This window comes from Typopeltis vanoorti, chromosome 21 (assembly GCF_054136105.1).
Source record: "Typopeltis vanoorti isolate ZY-2024b chromosome 21, IOZ_Tvanoo_1.0, whole genome shotgun sequence".
NCBI classification, from domain to species: domain Eukaryota; kingdom Metazoa; phylum Arthropoda; class Arachnida; order Uropygi; family Thelyphonidae; genus Typopeltis; species Typopeltis vanoorti.
The window spans coordinates 35,891,531-35,911,216 of NC_143569.1; the positions used below are offsets into that span (position 1 = coordinate 35,891,531).

The following is a 19,686-nucleotide window of genomic DNA, read 5'->3' on the forward strand; positions in this document are numbered from 1 at the left end:
TCAGGACAAGAATTACGATAGGAGGTAGATTGATCAGTAATCTGTGGTGATACAGTACTCCTTTGTAATGACATGGAAGAACTAGGACTAATTCTTGACAAAGTTAACAAGATCAGTAATAACAGAGAATTTCAACTCAATCCTAGCAAGACAAAGATCATGGTTCTCAAAGGAAAAACAAACAGAGAACTCTTGAGAAACAAATGTATCTTAATGGAGAAAGAATTGAGGAAGTCAGCAAGTTTGAGTACCTGGGATCCATTATTAATGTGAAGAATTGCTGTTCAGAAGATGTCAGAAAAAGGTTACGAATGGCTAAAACAACAGTCAGAGACCTGTCTAAAATCTGGAAGGATGGATCTATCTCGATGAAAACAAAGTTGAGGATTTCGGATGCAGTTGTTTTTCCAACAGCGACTTATGGATGCGAGACTTGGAACCTAAAGAAGTCAGATAAGAAACAGATATCTGCTTTTGAGATGTGCTGCTGCAGAAGGCTGTTGAGGATATCATACACTGAAAGGCGTACAAAAGAATGGGTGTTAGAAAAGATCAGTAGAAATTTAAGACTCCTTGAGGATATTGACAGAAGAAAGTTAAAATATTTTGGACACATAGAAAGGATGGAAGGAGGACTTCTCAGAACAGTAATAGAAGGGAAAGTTCCTGGAAAAAGAGGCAGGGGTAGACCATCAATGAGATGGATGGATGGCGTGTGTGGAGTGACTGATCTTCAGAGAGTTGAGGCTGCCAGAAGGGCAAACAACAGGACTACATAGCGAGGCCTAGTGTGGAACATCATCGAGCATCGGAGTGACCATACGGCATCTGTAGATGCCCACTGAACACAGACAGACTCTGTTCCAAAGATGTTGTTCATTCGTTTATTTTCCTTATCTGTCCACATGAAGGAATTCGTTATCATTAAGAAGCAGATCTTTGCAAAATAGCTCTTTGAGGATTGTTGATCAACATCTGTTGAACGGAAACCTTACAAATGCTACCGATTGAGAAGTGAAATGAACGACATTCAGTCTATATTCGTTCATCTACAGTAACTGAAGAAAGAAATTTGTAAGATGGCAGTAATTGATAAGTTAGACTGTTTCTAGCTTTTAACGCTTGTCAGTCGGCAGCATTTGTAAGGTTGCAGCTCTACAGATGTTGATCAACAATCTTCAAAGAGCGAACATATTTTATGCAGTCTTGAATTAGAGATATGTATAGAAAAATGATGTATCCATATCGCAACAGATATATCATCATCTTGAACTATAAGGATGATTGGTTTTATACTTTTTTAACCTTCATTCGATTAATATTTCCTTCTACATTTGTTGTATAGAATAAAACCATCGAAAGCTATGAATAGTCAGTGAGAAATCGCAAATATGTCTAGGAAGAGCTGTTTTAGTTACCTCGAAATAATCCTACCTATCATAGCAGGTAAATATCAATTACAGAAGGACTATTTGTTTGTTGACATATCTTTAGAATGAATTAAGGATTTTACTGGATGATCAAGGGATTTTCTAGTACATCATCATTTCAAGTTCTGTGTATTCAATTTTTCTTTACCTATTTTGTTCTGTTTCTTCTTGTAAGATTATCTAGCAATAACTCTTCTAACATAACGCTCCTGGTTAAAATGAGTTTTCATACATTTTAAGTGTACTAGAGCCTTCCTAGCTCAGTCGGTGTAGACGAAGCCGTTTGGTGGGAAAGACATGGGTTCGATCCCCGTCCCTGATGTGAGGAACCGTTATCTGGTCTATTTCGACTAATGGTGCGTTAACCAGTCGCATACGGAGGTGGAGGATTTTTCCTCCAGGTAACTCAGATTTTTCATCCCGCTACACGGGCAAACCGTCCCGTGAACACACACACGACTACAGTCATAAATACTTATGGAAAGGAAGGCAACGGGAAACGACTTTGATCATATCTCCCTAGTAATCAGCTTCAACCCTCCGAATACAGAAAAGGCAACAGGATTAGGATTAGGAAAAGTTTTGTCCATTATAATGCCATGAAATGAACAAAGAAATAATTAAACTTTTTTTTGGATTATTTTTTCTAATATGTTCTAATAATAGAGAAAACCAAGTATTTAAAATAAATAAAAAATAAAAATTAAAGTTAAATATAATTAAAATTAAATAATATTAAACTTAAATTCAAATATATGTAATTAAATTTAAACAAAATTAAAATTAAATGTACAAATTAAATGAGCAAATTCAGCATAAATATCAAAGACTTCCATTTGAGCTTAACACGTATTGTCCGTATATTAGAACCGGTTGCATAATCCTAAATGTAGATAACCCTACAGCAAGTCATATATTATATAGATAATAGAAATTCCTTACTTGTTGGGGAATTATAGCTCCGTTTAGAGAACTGATACCGAGTAGAATGATGGGCATCCAACAGCAGAAATCAGTTAGGACTATAATCATCATTCTCCTAGCCATTGTTCCGTCGCCTCTAATTTCCCTTTGCCTCACTGCTAACTGGGTTTTCCGTGCCACTACAAACATCCATAAATAGGCAATAGCTATGAGAGTAAAACAGACAAAGTTCACTGCTAGAAACACGAACACAGAATATTCCCACCCACTTGATCTTTCTGGTGTTATATGCAATGCCAAACACACTCCTGACCGGCCGTAATAACTCGCGAAATATTTCAAGTCAAAAAGCGGAATTCCCGCAAGCAGGAGAACTCCGATCCAAATGGCAGCCATGATCACTCTCGTCTGTCTCATTTCGAGCCGCTTCAAGTGAAAGGGGAAGATGATGGAAACGAACCTGTCCATTGTGATCACAGTTAGCGTAAATACGGACAGCTCACTAGATAAGGTTGACACAAAGCCTGCAAGTTGGCACAACTGGCTGCTTCTCCAAGTGGTTTCATATATGAAGTATACGCCTCGGAAATAGGTGTCAACAGATGCTATCAGAAGTAAGTAGATGCCCATTAGAAGGTCTCCTATAGCCAAGTTTGTGATCAGGAAAGAATGCACCTATTAAAAAAATTCCCATTAAATACTGGTTATTTAAAAAAACAGAAAAAAATCTTCAAATGTTATGTAGGTTTACAGCAGTTCACACAAAAAATAAAATAAATACATAACAATAACCGACCGATAAATTTTATACTTACTTTATTGTTAGTTTTGTATGCCGATCTCCAAACAATTACTAAGATATTTCCAGACAAAGCCATGACACCAAGCACCCATATGCACATTCGAAGAACGAAGTTGGACATTAAATCTTCGCACGAAGAAAATTCGTCAGGTTCTGGGAAGCAAGATTTTACCGAAGTAGCCAAGCAACAAAACCGAAATTCATCCGTAGTTCTAGGAAAGTCAAATTCCAAAATAAATATTATTATTAATGTTATAATATAATTCAATATGAATTTATAATTCATATTTATATAATAATAAATATAAATATAATACAGCTAATTAATTATATTTAATCTAGAAAGATTTCACGTTTCCGTATATTAATCTCAATAGTCGTCGGCGAACTATCCAGCATAAGTTCAACTCTTTTTCAAATTATTTTAAAATATAGAAATATTGATAATATAATTTTTTGTATTATGTAATATAATTTTTTGTATTATGTAATATAATATTCAGTATAAGAAAATATTTTAAATATTTGTTTTTAATTCAAATTTCTTTCAGAATTTTAAATACACCTTTTAAGATTTTTCATTCATATTTATATATAAAAAAGTTGATCGATGATGTTTGCAACAATATTTGTTATATTTAACTTATGTTGTGTTTTTATTCGATTCCTGTTGCGATATAAATATTTTCATAAAAAAACTAAATCTTAAGTATATATTTAATTCAATTATATATTGCTTTTTACAATTATAAAGAACATCAAAGGAAAAGAATAGTTAGCATGTTTACATTGTTCTTCAATATTCTTTCTTCAGTACAAAACGAAAATGTCAGAATGAAAAAAAAAAATTTTTATTTTTGAATTGATCTTACTTCTTCACCGACTGCTTTGAGAACGCGTTTTAGCTCATGTCGATTTATACGTTTACTCGTTCAAACAAGAAAGAAATGATAGTTCCATGAGCAAAGTATAGGGAGCAATGAGCAGTTAGAAAGATCTATTTAAAAGAACAAAGACACGCGAGCAGCTTTACAGAATTAAGGAATTTTTTCAAAAAATATTTCATTTTAAAGACCATGTAATATCGTATCAAGGAGACTTTATAAGAAAAAGAAAACGAAGAAGAACGCAAAATAAGATGATAAACATCAAATGAATTTTTTTTTCCCAGAAAGTGAGGACAAAGAATGTAGTTAAATTGTAACGCAGTGGAATTTAAAACTAGAATTTTATCAAAAAAAAAAAAAAAAAATCAGCTAACGCCTTTTTATTCCCGTATATACGGGAGTAGGCGAGGCCATTTAGCCCTATCTAACTTTTTGGAGACTGAGTGGGCAGTTCAATCTCCACTGGTACCCAATCAGAGACAGATGGCCCAAGGCTATCACTAATTAAGCGGTACGCAGTGAAGAGAGGCGGCTCAAATGTGCCGCCATCTCGTGGTCTCTAACCCTAACACAATATATTTAATGTCTGAAATAATGTGGGTTCTACGGTCGATTTTCTTGAATTTACAGGACGAAAAACCCGAGTTTCCGGGAGGAAAAACCTGCTTGCCCGTGCCAGAGATCGACTAACTCGGGAACCGGTCGAAAAAAGGCTTAGAAAAATTTCCCCTAGTCGCCGACTAGACTCGAAACCAAGACTTCCTTCGTGCGGCCTAGCGCGGTGGTGTGCAAACGCCACATCCACTGAGCTACACAGTCAAATATTCTTTGATTTTGATACAAAATTCAAGATTGTAAAATTCCAATAAACAAGAAATATAACATTTTTGCACGATAAAAAAAAGTGTTTTTTTTTTATCGTGCAAAACAAACCTGCTTAAGAACATACAAGTTAACAGGTGTAATATAGTGGAGTCGAAGGTATCTTTGAACATTTCTGAACAATACTTTGCAGCAGTTTCAGATATTTCATTGTGAACAAATAACATTTTATGTTACATTTGATACAGTAATGATTATATTTAGTTAATTAAGTATGACACTTACAAGTGATGGAGAGATGGAAGTCCTTGGAAAGTTTTACTGCCCATTACAATGAGAAGGTTTTGAGAAAGGTCTCTGCAAACAGTAAAGAGAGAAAAAAATTAATAATGGAAGAAGTACACTCTATGAGTTTTTCATACGATTTACAGCAAGATATGTTAAATTTTATTAAATGTTTTATTGTTGTGCTTAATGCCATCTTGGCTTTACATTTAATAACACTAATTTTAAACAATAATGCAAAGATACGCTCAGAATAATAAATTATATGAAAAGAAAGTTCATAACTTACAATGATATTAAAGAAGTGAGTCCATTGAATATCCCATCGTGAAGGTACTCAATGTGATTGGACGAAAGATCGCTACATAAAAAATAACACGAGAATAAATACGAAAATAATTGCACTGAAGATTTCTAACTGACAAAAGATCAAATGGATGTAAAATGTTTCAAGTAAATCGAACACGCCGCACAACTTCATTATTTAAACATACAGTTGGTTATTCATGGATTCTATTGGAATGTCTTCATAGATAAAGGGATAGTCTATATAGACATTGATGGATTATTGAATAATTCAACGTCAGTCCAGCAGTCATCACACATCCAAATGTGCAGAAGTTGGAGATGTGTACATTGAAGTTTCGAATGTCATTTTTTAAAAGATATTCTAAACTTCTTTTTATTTTGTAAACAGAGGACATGAAAGGACTAAAATAGGCTAGTATGACGAAATGAGCAAATAATTTACAGTTATTCATAAATATTCGAGTAACTTAAACATGTATGAATATATTTCAGTTATTCAAGACTGAAATTAATTTTCCTGATTTCTTTCTGAGGAAATTTAAAAAGATTGAAATGCATCGGGAATGTTCTGAATTAATATCGAAGGAAGAAACTAAGGATAGAATTAGTCGTTATATTATATTCATTGTATGCGTTTACAGGTCGGTTGGAGACGATATTTGTTTCTTTTCACTAAAAGATTAAAGATTGAGTCAGAATGATAATGATACTCTTGTGTATTAATGCAAGAAACATTGAAGAAATCAGCTTCGTCTTTAGGTAAGGTTACCTAAATGTAATATAATAACTAGGTGAGTTTAATAAAGGAAACGAAAATGCAAATACAATTCTACTAGTAGTTCTGCTAGAACCACTGATGATAATGATAATGATGGTGTCTGCAGTTCATTCATTCATATATATTACAGTGTTCTACAGGCGCATTAGGTATAGTGTCGAACTACTGTTATTTATTTTATTTTTCACTAATAATTCAATGATTTCTTTGTCATAACTTTTTTTCTGCATATTTGGACTTCAGCCTACATTCTCGAAATAAAAATGAATGTTTTATGCAATAATTAGCAATAAATATTCGATCTGAAAAAATGTACAAAGCATATATCTAGTTTTATTAAACATTTCAACATGTAACTTACAGAATCACAAGAGATCTCAATCCTAGAAAAGAATTTCTTGAGATGTTCATAATTCCCTGATTGCTAAGATCGCTGAAATAAAATATAAAAGAAATCACGTGTTACGCTTCTTGTTTTCTATAACATACCAAAATAAGTATTAAACGTATGATACAATTATGACAGCTTTAAGCTAGAAAGAGATTGTATAGTTTTCACATTTGTATTCGATTAAATGGTAACAACTATTCAAGCCCATTGTGAAATAAAACAAATTATAAATTAATGAGTATTAGCATATAACTATACGTACAAGATATCCGAAAAGCCTAGAAACACGGGGAGAAAGTTATTTAAACAAGTTAGTAAAATTTTCAGTTGTTATTCAAAGTTGAAAATGACGTGCATCTGCTGGAGCGCATTACTATACACGTGTTGCAATGTTAATTCAGATATACTTCTTCGAATACAGAGAAACCTGGTATTTCGTATGCAAAGGTGTACGAATGAGAACAAACTCAACATATTAATCGAAACAATATTTGATATTTTGGGAGTTCATGTCTCTCATCATCGGTCTTTATAGTATAAAAGAGTGCTGAGGGTTAACAAGTAGTGAGAGGGGAAGAGATCAAAAGGTAGAGTATGAGGCTATAAATAAGCTTTAGTCAATCAATTTAGCTATATAACCCCGAGGTTGTGGCTAAAAGGTTTTTAGACATCACTCTCATCACACCTGTCTAAAAAAAATGCTAAAAATGAAAACTGACCTTAAATTATCCAAAATAAATAAACAAAACAGACGAAATGATCATAAAGACATAATGTAATAACGAATTGATTAGAGAACCAAATGAACAAAAAAAAAAAGGGAGAAGAACCGGTCTCGAGTGGTACAACTCTCAAGGAGCTGATAAACAGCCTCGATGTTGGCCTTAGCAGCTCGGGTTTAGTGAGGTCAACCCCTCCTTATATTTGTGAAATACAAAACCAAAGAATTATTTTATAAAAATAGACAAGGTTTAACTGCCATTGCGAAATAATATTCGATTCGATATTTTGAGTAATTTAATATTTTCCACTCCTTTGTTCACCATGCGAAGTTACATTATTAAGCAAACTAGGAAGAAACTCGACTTGCACAATCACAAGTGAGCTCGAATCAACAAATAAAAGAATATTCACGCCATGTTTCCAATAAGCTGTGATATGGATAAAATTATATAAATAAAAATTAGGTGTTCCCGATATCTATTGAGAAAAATGTAAGTAATTTTTTAATTTAATTCTATTTACATTTTATTCATTTAAATATTATAGATAGCAATGTTTTATATTACGAAAATATTTATTTTATAAAAATAGAAATCTAATTAATTTAAATCAACATTACAATTTTTCTCTACAATCTTCGTTATGGGTAATTCTTGAAAACATTACAAAAGCTTACAGAAATGTCTTTTTTCTTTTTTAATTTTGATTATAAAAAGTATACAATAATAGTGTACTAAATGTGGAATAAAATTATAAAGATGAATTATCATATAATATTATTTATATATATTTATTAATGAAATAGTAATAACTGTTACTGGATTTAGAAAAACAAATATAATTTTAAACAACAAAAACAACTGCAGTTTATTCCCATATAATTAAATTATGAATTAGGAAAGAAGTATTTCGATTTACGAGGCACTGATTATTTAGATCTATGAGTTATTCGGCGTTAATTAATAATGCTTTTTATTTATTAATTAATAAATATAATCTTTGTTTTATTTATTCAGCACAAATATTAGTTGTTATTTTAATTACTTATCATTTTTCTTTATTTCATTGATATCTGAATATCAGTTTTTTGATCGTATTATTTATATATATATATATTTAATAAATTTATTTATTTATGAAATATTTAATGATAATTATTATCACACGTGCATAATCGATGAACTAGCCACCATTTATTTAGATTACGAATTCAAAAAAAAGCTTAAATTAATGAGATTCAGATTAATGAGTTATCCTGTATTAATTAACGTTGTATTAATTAAGGTATATTTGATTTGGTAATTAGTTTAGGTGAATTTGATTCGGTTAATTAATATAAATTTGATTTTAAAATAAATTAATCACGCTAATTTTGATTTTGTAATTAATTAATTACACTACTTTTTTATGTAACTAATTCAGATACATTTTTAATTAGTTTATACACGTTATTTTATTCTAATAATTCACTGCAAATAGCAATTTTTATATATTTATCTATTATTTAATTTTAACTTATTTTATTGGTACATATTCTTAATCTTATGAAAAAGTAGCTTTTTCAGAACTTTTATAGAACTATCATTTAAGTTAAATTTTTTATTAAATTGGGGTACATTTAAACATGTATTTATTTAGAATATTGAAGATTTTGGTTTCAAAAACTGACTGCTTTTTTGAAGGATATCGAAGAAAATAGTTCTGTTGTTTTGAACTTAATTTTGGGTAATTTAATATTTTCCGCTCCTTTGTTCACTGTGTGAAGTTACAAACAAGGAAACCTCGGGAAACTCGACTTACGCAACTAGTAATTACAAGTGACCTCAAATCAGGATAATTATATCTGATGCTTATATGAACATGGTATTAATTATTTATTAATATTGAATTATGATCAGAAAAATACAAATAATGAATGGTATATATTATCGACCGATGAATACATTGTGCAGTATTCATCGGTCGTAATTGTAAAAGATGCCGCTTTCTGTTTATTGTTAATCCACGTGGTTATATTCTAACGAGAAGTGACTGTTGTGTAGGAATAATTTAGACTAAGTTAATCTGATACTTAAGCGGACACGTGTGGAAACCCGAAACTGTTGGAACATCTTCCGAAGTAATTGATGTGATTACAGTGCACTCGTGTGTCTGTCCTGAGATGAAAATACTTCGCCGTGTTGGACATAATTAATAGAAAGGCGCTACCTTATGAGTTTCGAAGGTTGAATCAGAATCCATAACAGACGTGATAATTAAAGAACACCGCGTTCAAATTCAACCATAAAAATCTTCAGTGTTGAGTTTATAACACGAGAGTTTCCTGATTATCTAATAAACTAGATAAATGACGCAACAAAAGTTTCCATCGTGAAAAGAGTAATGAATTATTATCATTCAGAGATGATAGTCCATACATACGATGCATAATCACTGAGACCGACTGTAACTATAATATATTTTATATTATAACGATATCTACTTAACCTCTTATACAAGACTGTTAATGAATTTGGTGTTAGAATAAGCTAAAAAGCTGTCCGGTTACCATAGTAACGATTGCTTCATTGAATATATCTTATTAAGTTCTAAGTAACGATTTCTAGGTCAGGTTCTCAACGTTAGTGTGTTTTGCCGATTCTTAAGATAGCAGCCCGGTATAATACACGTGATATACGGCATTGCATATATACGGTAACTCAGTATCATTAGGGTTGCATTTATTGGCTCCATATATGTGTGTGTGTGTGTGTGTGTGTGTGTGTGTGTGTGTGTGTGTGTGTGTGTGTGTGTGTGTGTGTGTGTGTGTGTGTGTGTGTGTGTGTGTGTGTGAATTTCACTCGTAAAAGTTTGCAGATTAGTACTATGGATGGGTTAAGGGCTATGTAATGTGGAATTCCGACTCCAGACACAAATGGAACTCTTTCATGCTACTTTAAATCTCGAACAAGTTGGTCAGTGATCTCATGCCAGGCGACTACAATCATCTTCCACCTAAAGACATTCACAAACATTCTTATTTACAGAGTAATTCGAATCAATTGCCTATTACGTGGAGATCCAAAGTGTTATCCACTAACTCAACCAGGGCAGAAATTGATTAATATCCGTTAATTTTAAGTAATAAATAGAGAACAATGCATGTTCTAAAGCTAATTTAAACAAAATAATAAAATAAAATAAGATAAACGGAATACTCTTGTATGACTGAAATAATAATTACGAACAAAATTTCAAAACCGAACATTTAGTTTAAAATAAAATGAGTCACGAGTATTACCACTAAGTAGCCAATCATCACGGTCTACTGCTTTACACTTAGTTCACAATGATTGTGCATTTATAATAAGACATATTATATGAGAGTGTGCTGAGAAGTTATGACAACTTCTCAGCACAATCCCATCAGGAATTGGAGGTAGAACCGTGTAACCGATTATTCCATATATTCCCCACGAAGTGTTATACACTTGTTACAACACTTCTGCATCATTTGCAATCCTCTGAAAAAAAGAAGTCTTTCCCTTGTTGCACAAACCAGTCATTTTTGTTCTAGGTGCTTATCAGAACTTTTCAGCCCACCCCCTTCCCTCGTATATCTTAAAAGTAATCAAGCAGGTGAATTGAGATTATTACAAAGGATTCACTGATTCTTTTTATAATTATATTCGTGTCATTTTATCAAATTTCAATTCATTTTCATTCCATTTAGACTATAACAAAAGTATAGTTTTTTTCATTAAGTATAATAGCAAATACCAACCCTAAAAAATCACAGAAATAGTAAGGTAATTCTCTTATGACGAACCCCTTGCAATGATCTTTAATCTTATTTTAGAACTTAATAATTTAAAGTATAATTATTTTCGGATCTAGATCTGCTGCACCTGCTAATACAGGAGCAACAGTTGCTCAGAGTCACTTTTCTGTACAACTAAAACACACACGCCGAACCTGTTCCCTCCTCGTTCTCCTTTATTCCGTTCAACTCCGTCCTCTGGAACAGCCTTCCAAACAACTGCAACCCGCAGCAATAAAAAAAAAGAAAAAGAAAAAGAAACATCAAGCTGAGTAAAATACTATTAAAACCTTACTTGACGACTTGAAGAAACTTCGATTTGGTCAAGTTCCGTCAGTCAGGAAATTTGTGTGTGTGTGTGTGTGTGTGTGTGTGTGTGTGTGTGTGTGTGTGTGTGTGTGTGTGTGTGTGTGTGTGTGTGTGTGTGTGTGTGTGTGTGTGTGTGTGTGTGTGTGTGTGTGTGTTATCTTCAGTGTAAGAACCAACCATTACAGGGTTAGACAACCTTGTATCTCGAAGAATATCTGACTTTCATTTTCTAGTTGGGTCATAAATGCCGAGAAATTTCTTTATCCGTTAAGCAATCTGCATTTTTGTATTTGTTATAGTGATTAATTAACGAAAGAAAGAAAGAAAACTAGCTCTGTTTCATCTCACAGGGTGATTGAGAGCAAGGTACTTTGGCAATTTCTTATAATTTAAGAAAACTATGAGTCGAAATCTAATTAAAATGAGAGAAACTTAGCAGTTTAATTAAGTTTTGTTTCAAAACAGTTCATTTTAAACGAAATGCCTTGAAGAATAAACAGCGTTCTTTCGAATGATTTTCTTCTTCTTTTAGTTATCATTTTTAGATGTAAGAAGTGAGGTAGCAATTATCAGTAACAAATATAAAGGAACTTGTTCATCTTGTTTAGTTTATCAATAGGAAGAAATTGTATAGGTGATAAATGAACGAAATTATTCTCATTTTTTTTCAAGGTCTTGCAAAGAGAAATATCTGTGAAGAAACCCACGCAATTTATTTGGTTAGAAGCGCTCTTAATGATCAGCCTGTTGAGCACTTATTCTTCGGGAAAAAAACTCGATAGTGTGGCTGAAATGTATCGCAGCAGATGAGTACTCAAAGAAAATTGAAGCACAATTCCCATAGAAATTTGTTTCTTTCTTTGAGCAGACAAGGGGGGGGGATTAGTTTAGCAAAATTGCATTTACATTTTTAATTCCTTTTTTTCACATTGTGAGTATAGAGTTTGCAAATTTCATCAACACGTGGAAAATAGCTTCTATTTATGATCAAATTGCTCTTGTTTGTGGTGAATGCGATGTGACTTATATGTTGTGTTTCCATGGCAACAGTAGGTTTCAGATATATCCACAAGGTGACAGAGTAATCGTCTCTCTATGTTTTCTGTGTCAGAATTATAATATCCTAAATAAATGATATATTTTTTATTTCTTTAGTTGTTGCTGCGTGCAACATCACTTAAATAAAATATAATGTAACTAAAATAACATTAATAAATAAAAAAAGAAATACAATATAATATAAAATATAATAAAAATTAAACATAGCATACAATATGTAACATAAATAATATAATGAATATTTATTTATTTATATCTGACCCAAAAATTAAAAGTCACAAAACCTACAGCACATCGGTGTCGAGAGTAGATAGCAGGATAAAAAGGAAGTCAATAATTAATTAGAATTCATTATAATTAATGATTAATTATAATACTGTCCATTATTAAGTACAATTAATATGATAATAAGGAAAACGAAAGTGGATTAGACAACATTATATCTAATTGTATCACTTTTTAGCATTAATTTTAAATAAAAAATCAATGTCGTTTCCATTGGAATATTTATACGCATTTGTACACAATTTGAATCTTAAGTTAAAATTATAGTTTATTTTTATTTTTATTTTTAATAATAATTTTAAAAGTATCAATAGATTAGAGTGTTTTATTTAAACAGAATACGTCTAAAGTATTATAAATATATTAAATCGTAAATTATGAATATTATTGTAAATAATTAACATTCCTACCGAATAATAGTGTTGCTGGAAGGCAGTGATTAAATTCTATTCTGACCATGTCGATGGAAGCAAACTGTCATCTTTTACTCTGCTCAGAGCATTTTTCGTACGTCTGTCTTGTGATATAAATGATACTTTCTGCCTCACACGAATCCATATTGTCAATCTTCACTGTCTGCCTAGTTCCCTTATCTATTATTCCGTCGATATTTGTCTTCTTTTAGTCTAACACCTTAATGGTCACTGCAGACATCGTGCCAGACTTAAATTCCAAATAATAATAAAAAAAAAAGTATCGGTGTGGACCACATAATATTTATGCATATAGATTAGTAGTCTACTGTATCACCACTGAGAAAAAAACAGATTAAGGAAAAGAGAATGAATAAAATGAAGTTATATTATATAATATAATATTATATATTATATAATATTATATTATACGACTTCAATTTTTCTAATATAGAAATATCAAAACGTTTGATGCACACGTTATTGAAACCTTTGACTGAAAACAATGATAACGTTATTAGTTCCTTCTTGGCATTACACGAGTAAAAGATAAAGAACGATGCTCTAAAACAAGCATTTGACTTCTCTGCACTCTCTCTGGAAACAAATTCAACTTAATTTTCTGCATGAAGGATATGTACTCCCTGAGAATTTTTAATGAATGATCTCTTAATTATGTTAAACACTAACCAAATTTAAAATGGAACGACTCTCTATTTTAAAATTTTATATTATCTTAAAATATCGTTCGAATTAAAAACTAGAATAGTCTTAAAATAAAATGAAATATTAAGAATATCCTATTTAAGAGTTCTTGATGTTATAATATCGCAAAACGAATTAAAAGATATTTTACAATAAAATAAAAACTTCGCATATCATTATTTTTATTCAGTTCATCTACTATTTCATACCTTATAACACATGAAATCAAAATAGTTTACATTTCAGATTTAATTATTTTCATTTATCAAAAAATCAAGAATGCCTGTACAATTCTGTTGAAATGAATACTAGATATCCGTTACATTACAAAACCCGTTATTGGTTCGATTGAGGTTGCCGATTATAAAAACGTTTTTCTGGGTATTTCAACGGTTGCCCTTTCAACGGTTAATCAATTTTTGGCACAGGTAAGTAACGTTCTCTTCCCAAAATTTGATTTTTTAATTCCACAACTGATAAAAATCCACCTCAGAACCCTCACTATTTCAGACCATAATATACTGTATACATATTAGAGATAGGGTTTACGACCACGAAATGAAGAAGTTGTCTGTCGTCGTACTCTTTGTGGTGCACATAAAATCACTGATAGCCATAGCCTGAGATATTACAGAAGGCAAAGACTGGAGTATGGCTACCAGCCAATTTTTCAAACGTTAGTTAGTTAATTAGGGGATAAAAAAGAGTTTCATCTAGTCCCTTTACTACTAAAAAGCATTCGAGATTTATTTATTGTTATTCGTCTAAGAGAATCAAAATATTTTACATCTTGAATAGTAATGTGCATCTCATAACATACAATAAAATTTTATATTATAATTAAAATCCAAGGACCAGGTCCTTATAAGGACTGGCTTAAAGGGGCGAAGCAAGAATGCTTTTCATCATCCCCGTTATCTGTAGAGGATAGAGGACAGTGTAGGGATAAGGTGTTATTCAGCTATTAAATCTCTGATCATGGCAGGAGGGTAACAGCAATAGCCGAGCCTCAGTTAGAACTTCATTAGCTACAGCATTGCCATCCATTACCCTCCAAGGGTATTGAATTGAATGAATCCTAGAACCAGGTCCTTCCTTATAAGGACTGGCTTGAAGGGGCAAAGCAAGAATGCTTTTCATCTTCCCTGTTATCTGTAGAGAACAGTATAGGGATAAGGTGTTATTCAGCTATTAAAGCTCTGATCATGGCAGGAGGGTAACAGCAATAGCCAAGCCTCAGTTAGAACTTCATTGGCTACAGCATTGCCAACCATTACCTTCCAAGGGTATTAATAATCGCATCTCCATTATCCTAGGACCAGGTCGATCGTTATTCTTTTTATTTATTTCAACTATTCTCTTATAATGAAATGGTGTATTAATATTTTTTAGAAAAATCTAGAAATTAAACTGATTTCATAATTTTCTATCTTTCAAGTAATGTGTTATATTATACCATAAATTTAATTATTTATGTTTTGATATACAGTAGTATTAATTTGATATAATATTTATGTTTTGAATCAGAATTGCGTACAACATGTGCACTATTCTGATCAGTTTGACAATTTTTTTGGGCTCTAAACACAGTCTTCCCAGAGGAAAATATTCAGATTAAAAACCTTTATAGAGGTTTTTCGTTTCCTAGACGGCATTGGAACCCAGATATTTCCTGCCAGAGAATGATCGGTACCGAGACTTAGCTATAGGGAAAATTCTATATGATTACATAAGGGTGATATATATATTGTCATAAATTGCCGGCATGGTTGGCCGAGTGGTTAGCGTATCCGCTGTCCAGCCAAAAGGATGTGGGTTCGAATCCCGCCCTGGGCATGGATGTTTGTGATTGTGTGTGAAAATATTAGTGGTGGTGGTCGGCGGTAGATGGCGTTGGTGTAGATGTTGAACATAGTAGTAGATGGAAAGTTGTGGAGTAGGTACCCTCCCTCGATGAGCCTTTGGACTCCCTGGAGGTGCTATGTAATAATAATATAATATTGTACAATAATAAATCTAGAATGGTTATTGTACAATATTACGTTAATGTTTAGAAAGAGTAAATGCTCTTTCTTTATTATTAAACATCAAACTAATACCAGAAAAGAACTGAAAAAACTTCCTCTGATTGGTAACTTGATTTGAACCTAGTTGGTATTTCTTCAAAAAAAAATTGAACGTTTTTGAAACCTCATATCAGGTTATGTGGCCATCAGTAGTCGTTTTTTTATCATTTGCCTCTCCAAACTGTTCTAAAATCGGTCGACAATCTTTTTAATGCTCATCTTAGAAATACTTCTTATGTGGATATTGTAGCTACGTATGCTTCTTTGATTTCGGCGAGGAAGAGTCTAAAAAACTTATGAATTGTTCAATGTATAATATAAAAGACAGTATTTTATGTCATGACGTATTGCAGGTTTCATTTTTTCTTTCCAACCCCCCCGCCCTCATTCTTTTATTTTTCTTTGGCTTATACAATTTCCAGTATATTTTGCTGTCATTCTTCTGCAAACCTAATAATTTAACAGGTTCTGACTAAAAACTTATGATCATAGCACATCCTTTACGAAGGCTACATATAGAGTTGCTGCGTGTTCCGTCCGGTTTTTTAATAGCATTGCCCAACCTTTCCTTGACAGATTTTCCTGTTGTGATAAAAATGCAATAATGTAAAAAAAATAATGAAACATCCACAAAATTGTTTTGAATTTATAAGGATGTCTTTTCCTCTGACTAATTCCGACACTGAAGAATCAGCGCAACAGCGAAAAGCAGTAAAATTTCATAACTGTATACGATCTGCAATACATTAGTTATAACATAAAGGTATTTTCAAAACTACTTCTAAATATCTTATAATAAAACGGGATGTACATATCGTTTATTGCGAAGTATCTATAATAAGTAATATTGAGGTACTTATACTACTTCTTTTTTTTTTTTTTTTTTGAAAATCTGCAACGCATGAAGTATCAATGGAAAAACGTAGAGAGAACTGCCTCGACATCACTGGTATTATCAAAACAAAGAAGACAAAAAACATACACAATTATTCTAAATATAGAATGTATTAAGGAAACAGCGATTAGGGAAATGAATGAATAACTATAGTGCTCAATACTAAACACAAAGATAGCCTTCTTGAATGGCAAATTTCTTGAAGAGTGATATAAGCAAAAATCAAAACGAAGAATTGGACGATGATACTTATTTTTCCTGTGACTTCAGGCAAAATCAAAAGGTTGTGTTAAGGAAGAAATACACAATTTTTCGATCACTAGAGAAGTCAGCTGGTTTCAAGTATAAGGAAAAGTCAGTCCTTATTGGAGATCTAAACAGCGTAAGAGGAAATGAATATCAAACATGCAGAAATGTTTTGGAACAATTTGGAGAAAATAGAAAAGCTAATAATGGAAGTATCTGTTGCACACGAAATAGCCATTACTAACGTCGAGTTTCAACACGATATGCACAAATTCACATGGAGAAAGACAAATAAAACTCTCATTGGCAATTGCATTGTTGATAGAAATATCTTCGTGGTAGTTTAGGATAATAGAAGAATACACAGAGGATTGAAATAAGAAATGGATATCGTTTGTTTTAAGTAGGATGAAAATAACAAATACAAAAGTTTTAAAAGGAATCAAAATCAAGCATCTTTCAGTGGTGAATCTAAAGAAAGCACTGATTGATTGATTCAACCAAAGAGGGATGTGATGAAGTTATCTGCAAGGATAGAAAAATCAGAACTTCATAGTGGACTACAGAAGTTAAAGAGACAATCCAGGAAAAAAAGGAAAACTTATCGAAAGTACGCTTCCAAGTAAATATGCATGTTCTCTATGGAATTACAGAGCAAAATATAAGTGAACCAAAGTTTTTGTAGAAGCAGCTAAAGAATATAAAATCTTTTAAAAGATTCGATAAGAATACAGACGGGGAATATCAGGAAGGCGGAAAAATGTTAAGGAGATAATTGAAAAAACTTTGCTAAAAAAAGAAGAATCAGAGATAGGATAAAGGTGACTGAAGATAAATATATTCTACATGTTTGGAAGAATTACTTTGAAAGATTGTCAAAGGAAATATGAATTTGACAGAACGGTGCTAGAAAATATTCAAGAGAAAGACAATCAGGAGTAAATCCTTGGTGTATAAAAAAGCAATTAGAAACCTAAAAAGTGGAAAGTCAACTGGAATTCATGATAATCGACCAGAAATGTCCAAATATACAGGTATAAAAGTTGTATGAAAGTTAACTGAATGGAGAACCTATTGAGCAAGTAAAAATTTCAACTATTTAAGCACACGTTTACTGAAGATGACAAACTAAATATGGAAATGAGACAAAATAATATGAAAAGCTGGTATGGTGGGAGTCAGTTGAATAAAACTATATTGAATAAGAGAAAAATTAGCCAAATACTAAACTAGCTGTATACAAGGCAATGTTCACACCAATTTTAACATACGGTTAGAAATAACATAGATAACTAAAGACCAGAGACCATAGATAAAAGAACTTTTGAGAAAAAATTAAAATATGACATCTTTGGAAGAATAATATGAAACATAAAGATATTAGGAAATAATTGGACGTTGCTAACATTGAGGTATGAGCAGCGCTACCACCATACGACCTGAGAAGTAGAGTTCGTAGGTGCTGTGGTCACTTAAACAGAGTGGAAAACTTAACGAAACAAGTGTTTTTGAAAGATCTAGATCCAGATGAATTGACACAAAAGAATTCTACAATATAAGATATGGCAATATTGAAGTCCTGAGTGGAGTTGAAGTTGATACGATTCTTCTTTCATTGCACTTACGTTCGTCATGCATTGCACTCAAGGCACGTAGCAACCCAAAGTATATTATCAGAAATAATGGATGTTACTCTTTCATCCTTATGTTATCTTAGCACGTACATATTAAAAAGAAATTTGCGCCAAGTAACGTTACGACTGGCGTTAAAGTTTATCACGGTTCGTCCTAAGGTACCGTAAAAATGGATGAAATCAGAAATATAATTAACTGTCAATTATAAGTGTTCTAATTAACCAGAATTTTTTATTACGTGCTGAATAATTCTGTACTTATTAACTGTAGGTTTTGTTTTTCTTTCGTTCTTTCTTCGTTTCTATCTTCATTATTTGATTTTTACGTAATCATTTTCAATAGCTCCTGATTGTTTTCTTTTAATTTCTCATAAGAATCTCTTATAATGTATAAACATTTACGAAATTTGCCGTTTTCTTTTCGAAAAAACACAACTTTTACTCTTACAAAATTCAGTTAAAATTGTAAAAAAATTCGGAAAGCTTCCATTAATTTAGAACCTCGAATAAATTCTGAAGAGTAATGGAGACGCTCATTATAGTCGGCTCCTGAAGTACGTGTTCAAACTTTTCGCTTAATTAATGTTCGGAAATGCATATTCCCTCGATGTCAATCTACGACCGACCTCGCCTCGATTTTGCCATTCATCACTGGGCAATGCTATAGACAAATTCACAAACTTTAAGCATTTGTTCTGGATATTTTAAAACGTATAGCGCAAAATTCTTAATGAGCTCCTCCATTTGACGAATGTATAATAGAGGCTCGTGCGTAGAACGCATTGCGTGATGGCACTTGATTTTAGAAAGGTTCGCCCAAAATTGGAATCCCTCAAACTTCTAGGATTTTCTTTTATATTGTAAAAGTCATTTTTCGTTATTATTCACAATTTAATTCGTGCAGAACTGTACATTCTGTTATAA

At 32.0% G+C, this 19,686-nt stretch overlaps 1 protein-coding gene across 1 annotated transcript in view; it reads right to left on the bottom strand.

The window, feature by feature from the left end:
* The window catches only part of LOC150094741 (G protein-coupled receptor GRL101-like), a 211,521-nt gene that overhangs the window by 13,832 nt on the left and 178,003 nt on the right, over positions 1-19,686 (bottom strand). Inside the window, exons 18-22 of the mRNA XM_090411656.1 lie at positions 6,599-6,670; positions 5,440-5,511; positions 5,151-5,222; positions 3,170-3,368; positions 2,373-3,029 (exon numbers count right to left, since the gene is read on the bottom strand). Of these exons, the coding sequence (XP_090267782.1) occupies positions 2,373-3,029; positions 3,170-3,368; positions 5,151-5,222; positions 5,440-5,511; positions 6,599-6,670 (1,072 nt within the window). The remainder of the gene's footprint in view (positions 1-2,372; positions 3,030-3,169; positions 3,369-5,150; positions 5,223-5,439; positions 5,512-6,598; positions 6,671-19,686) is intronic.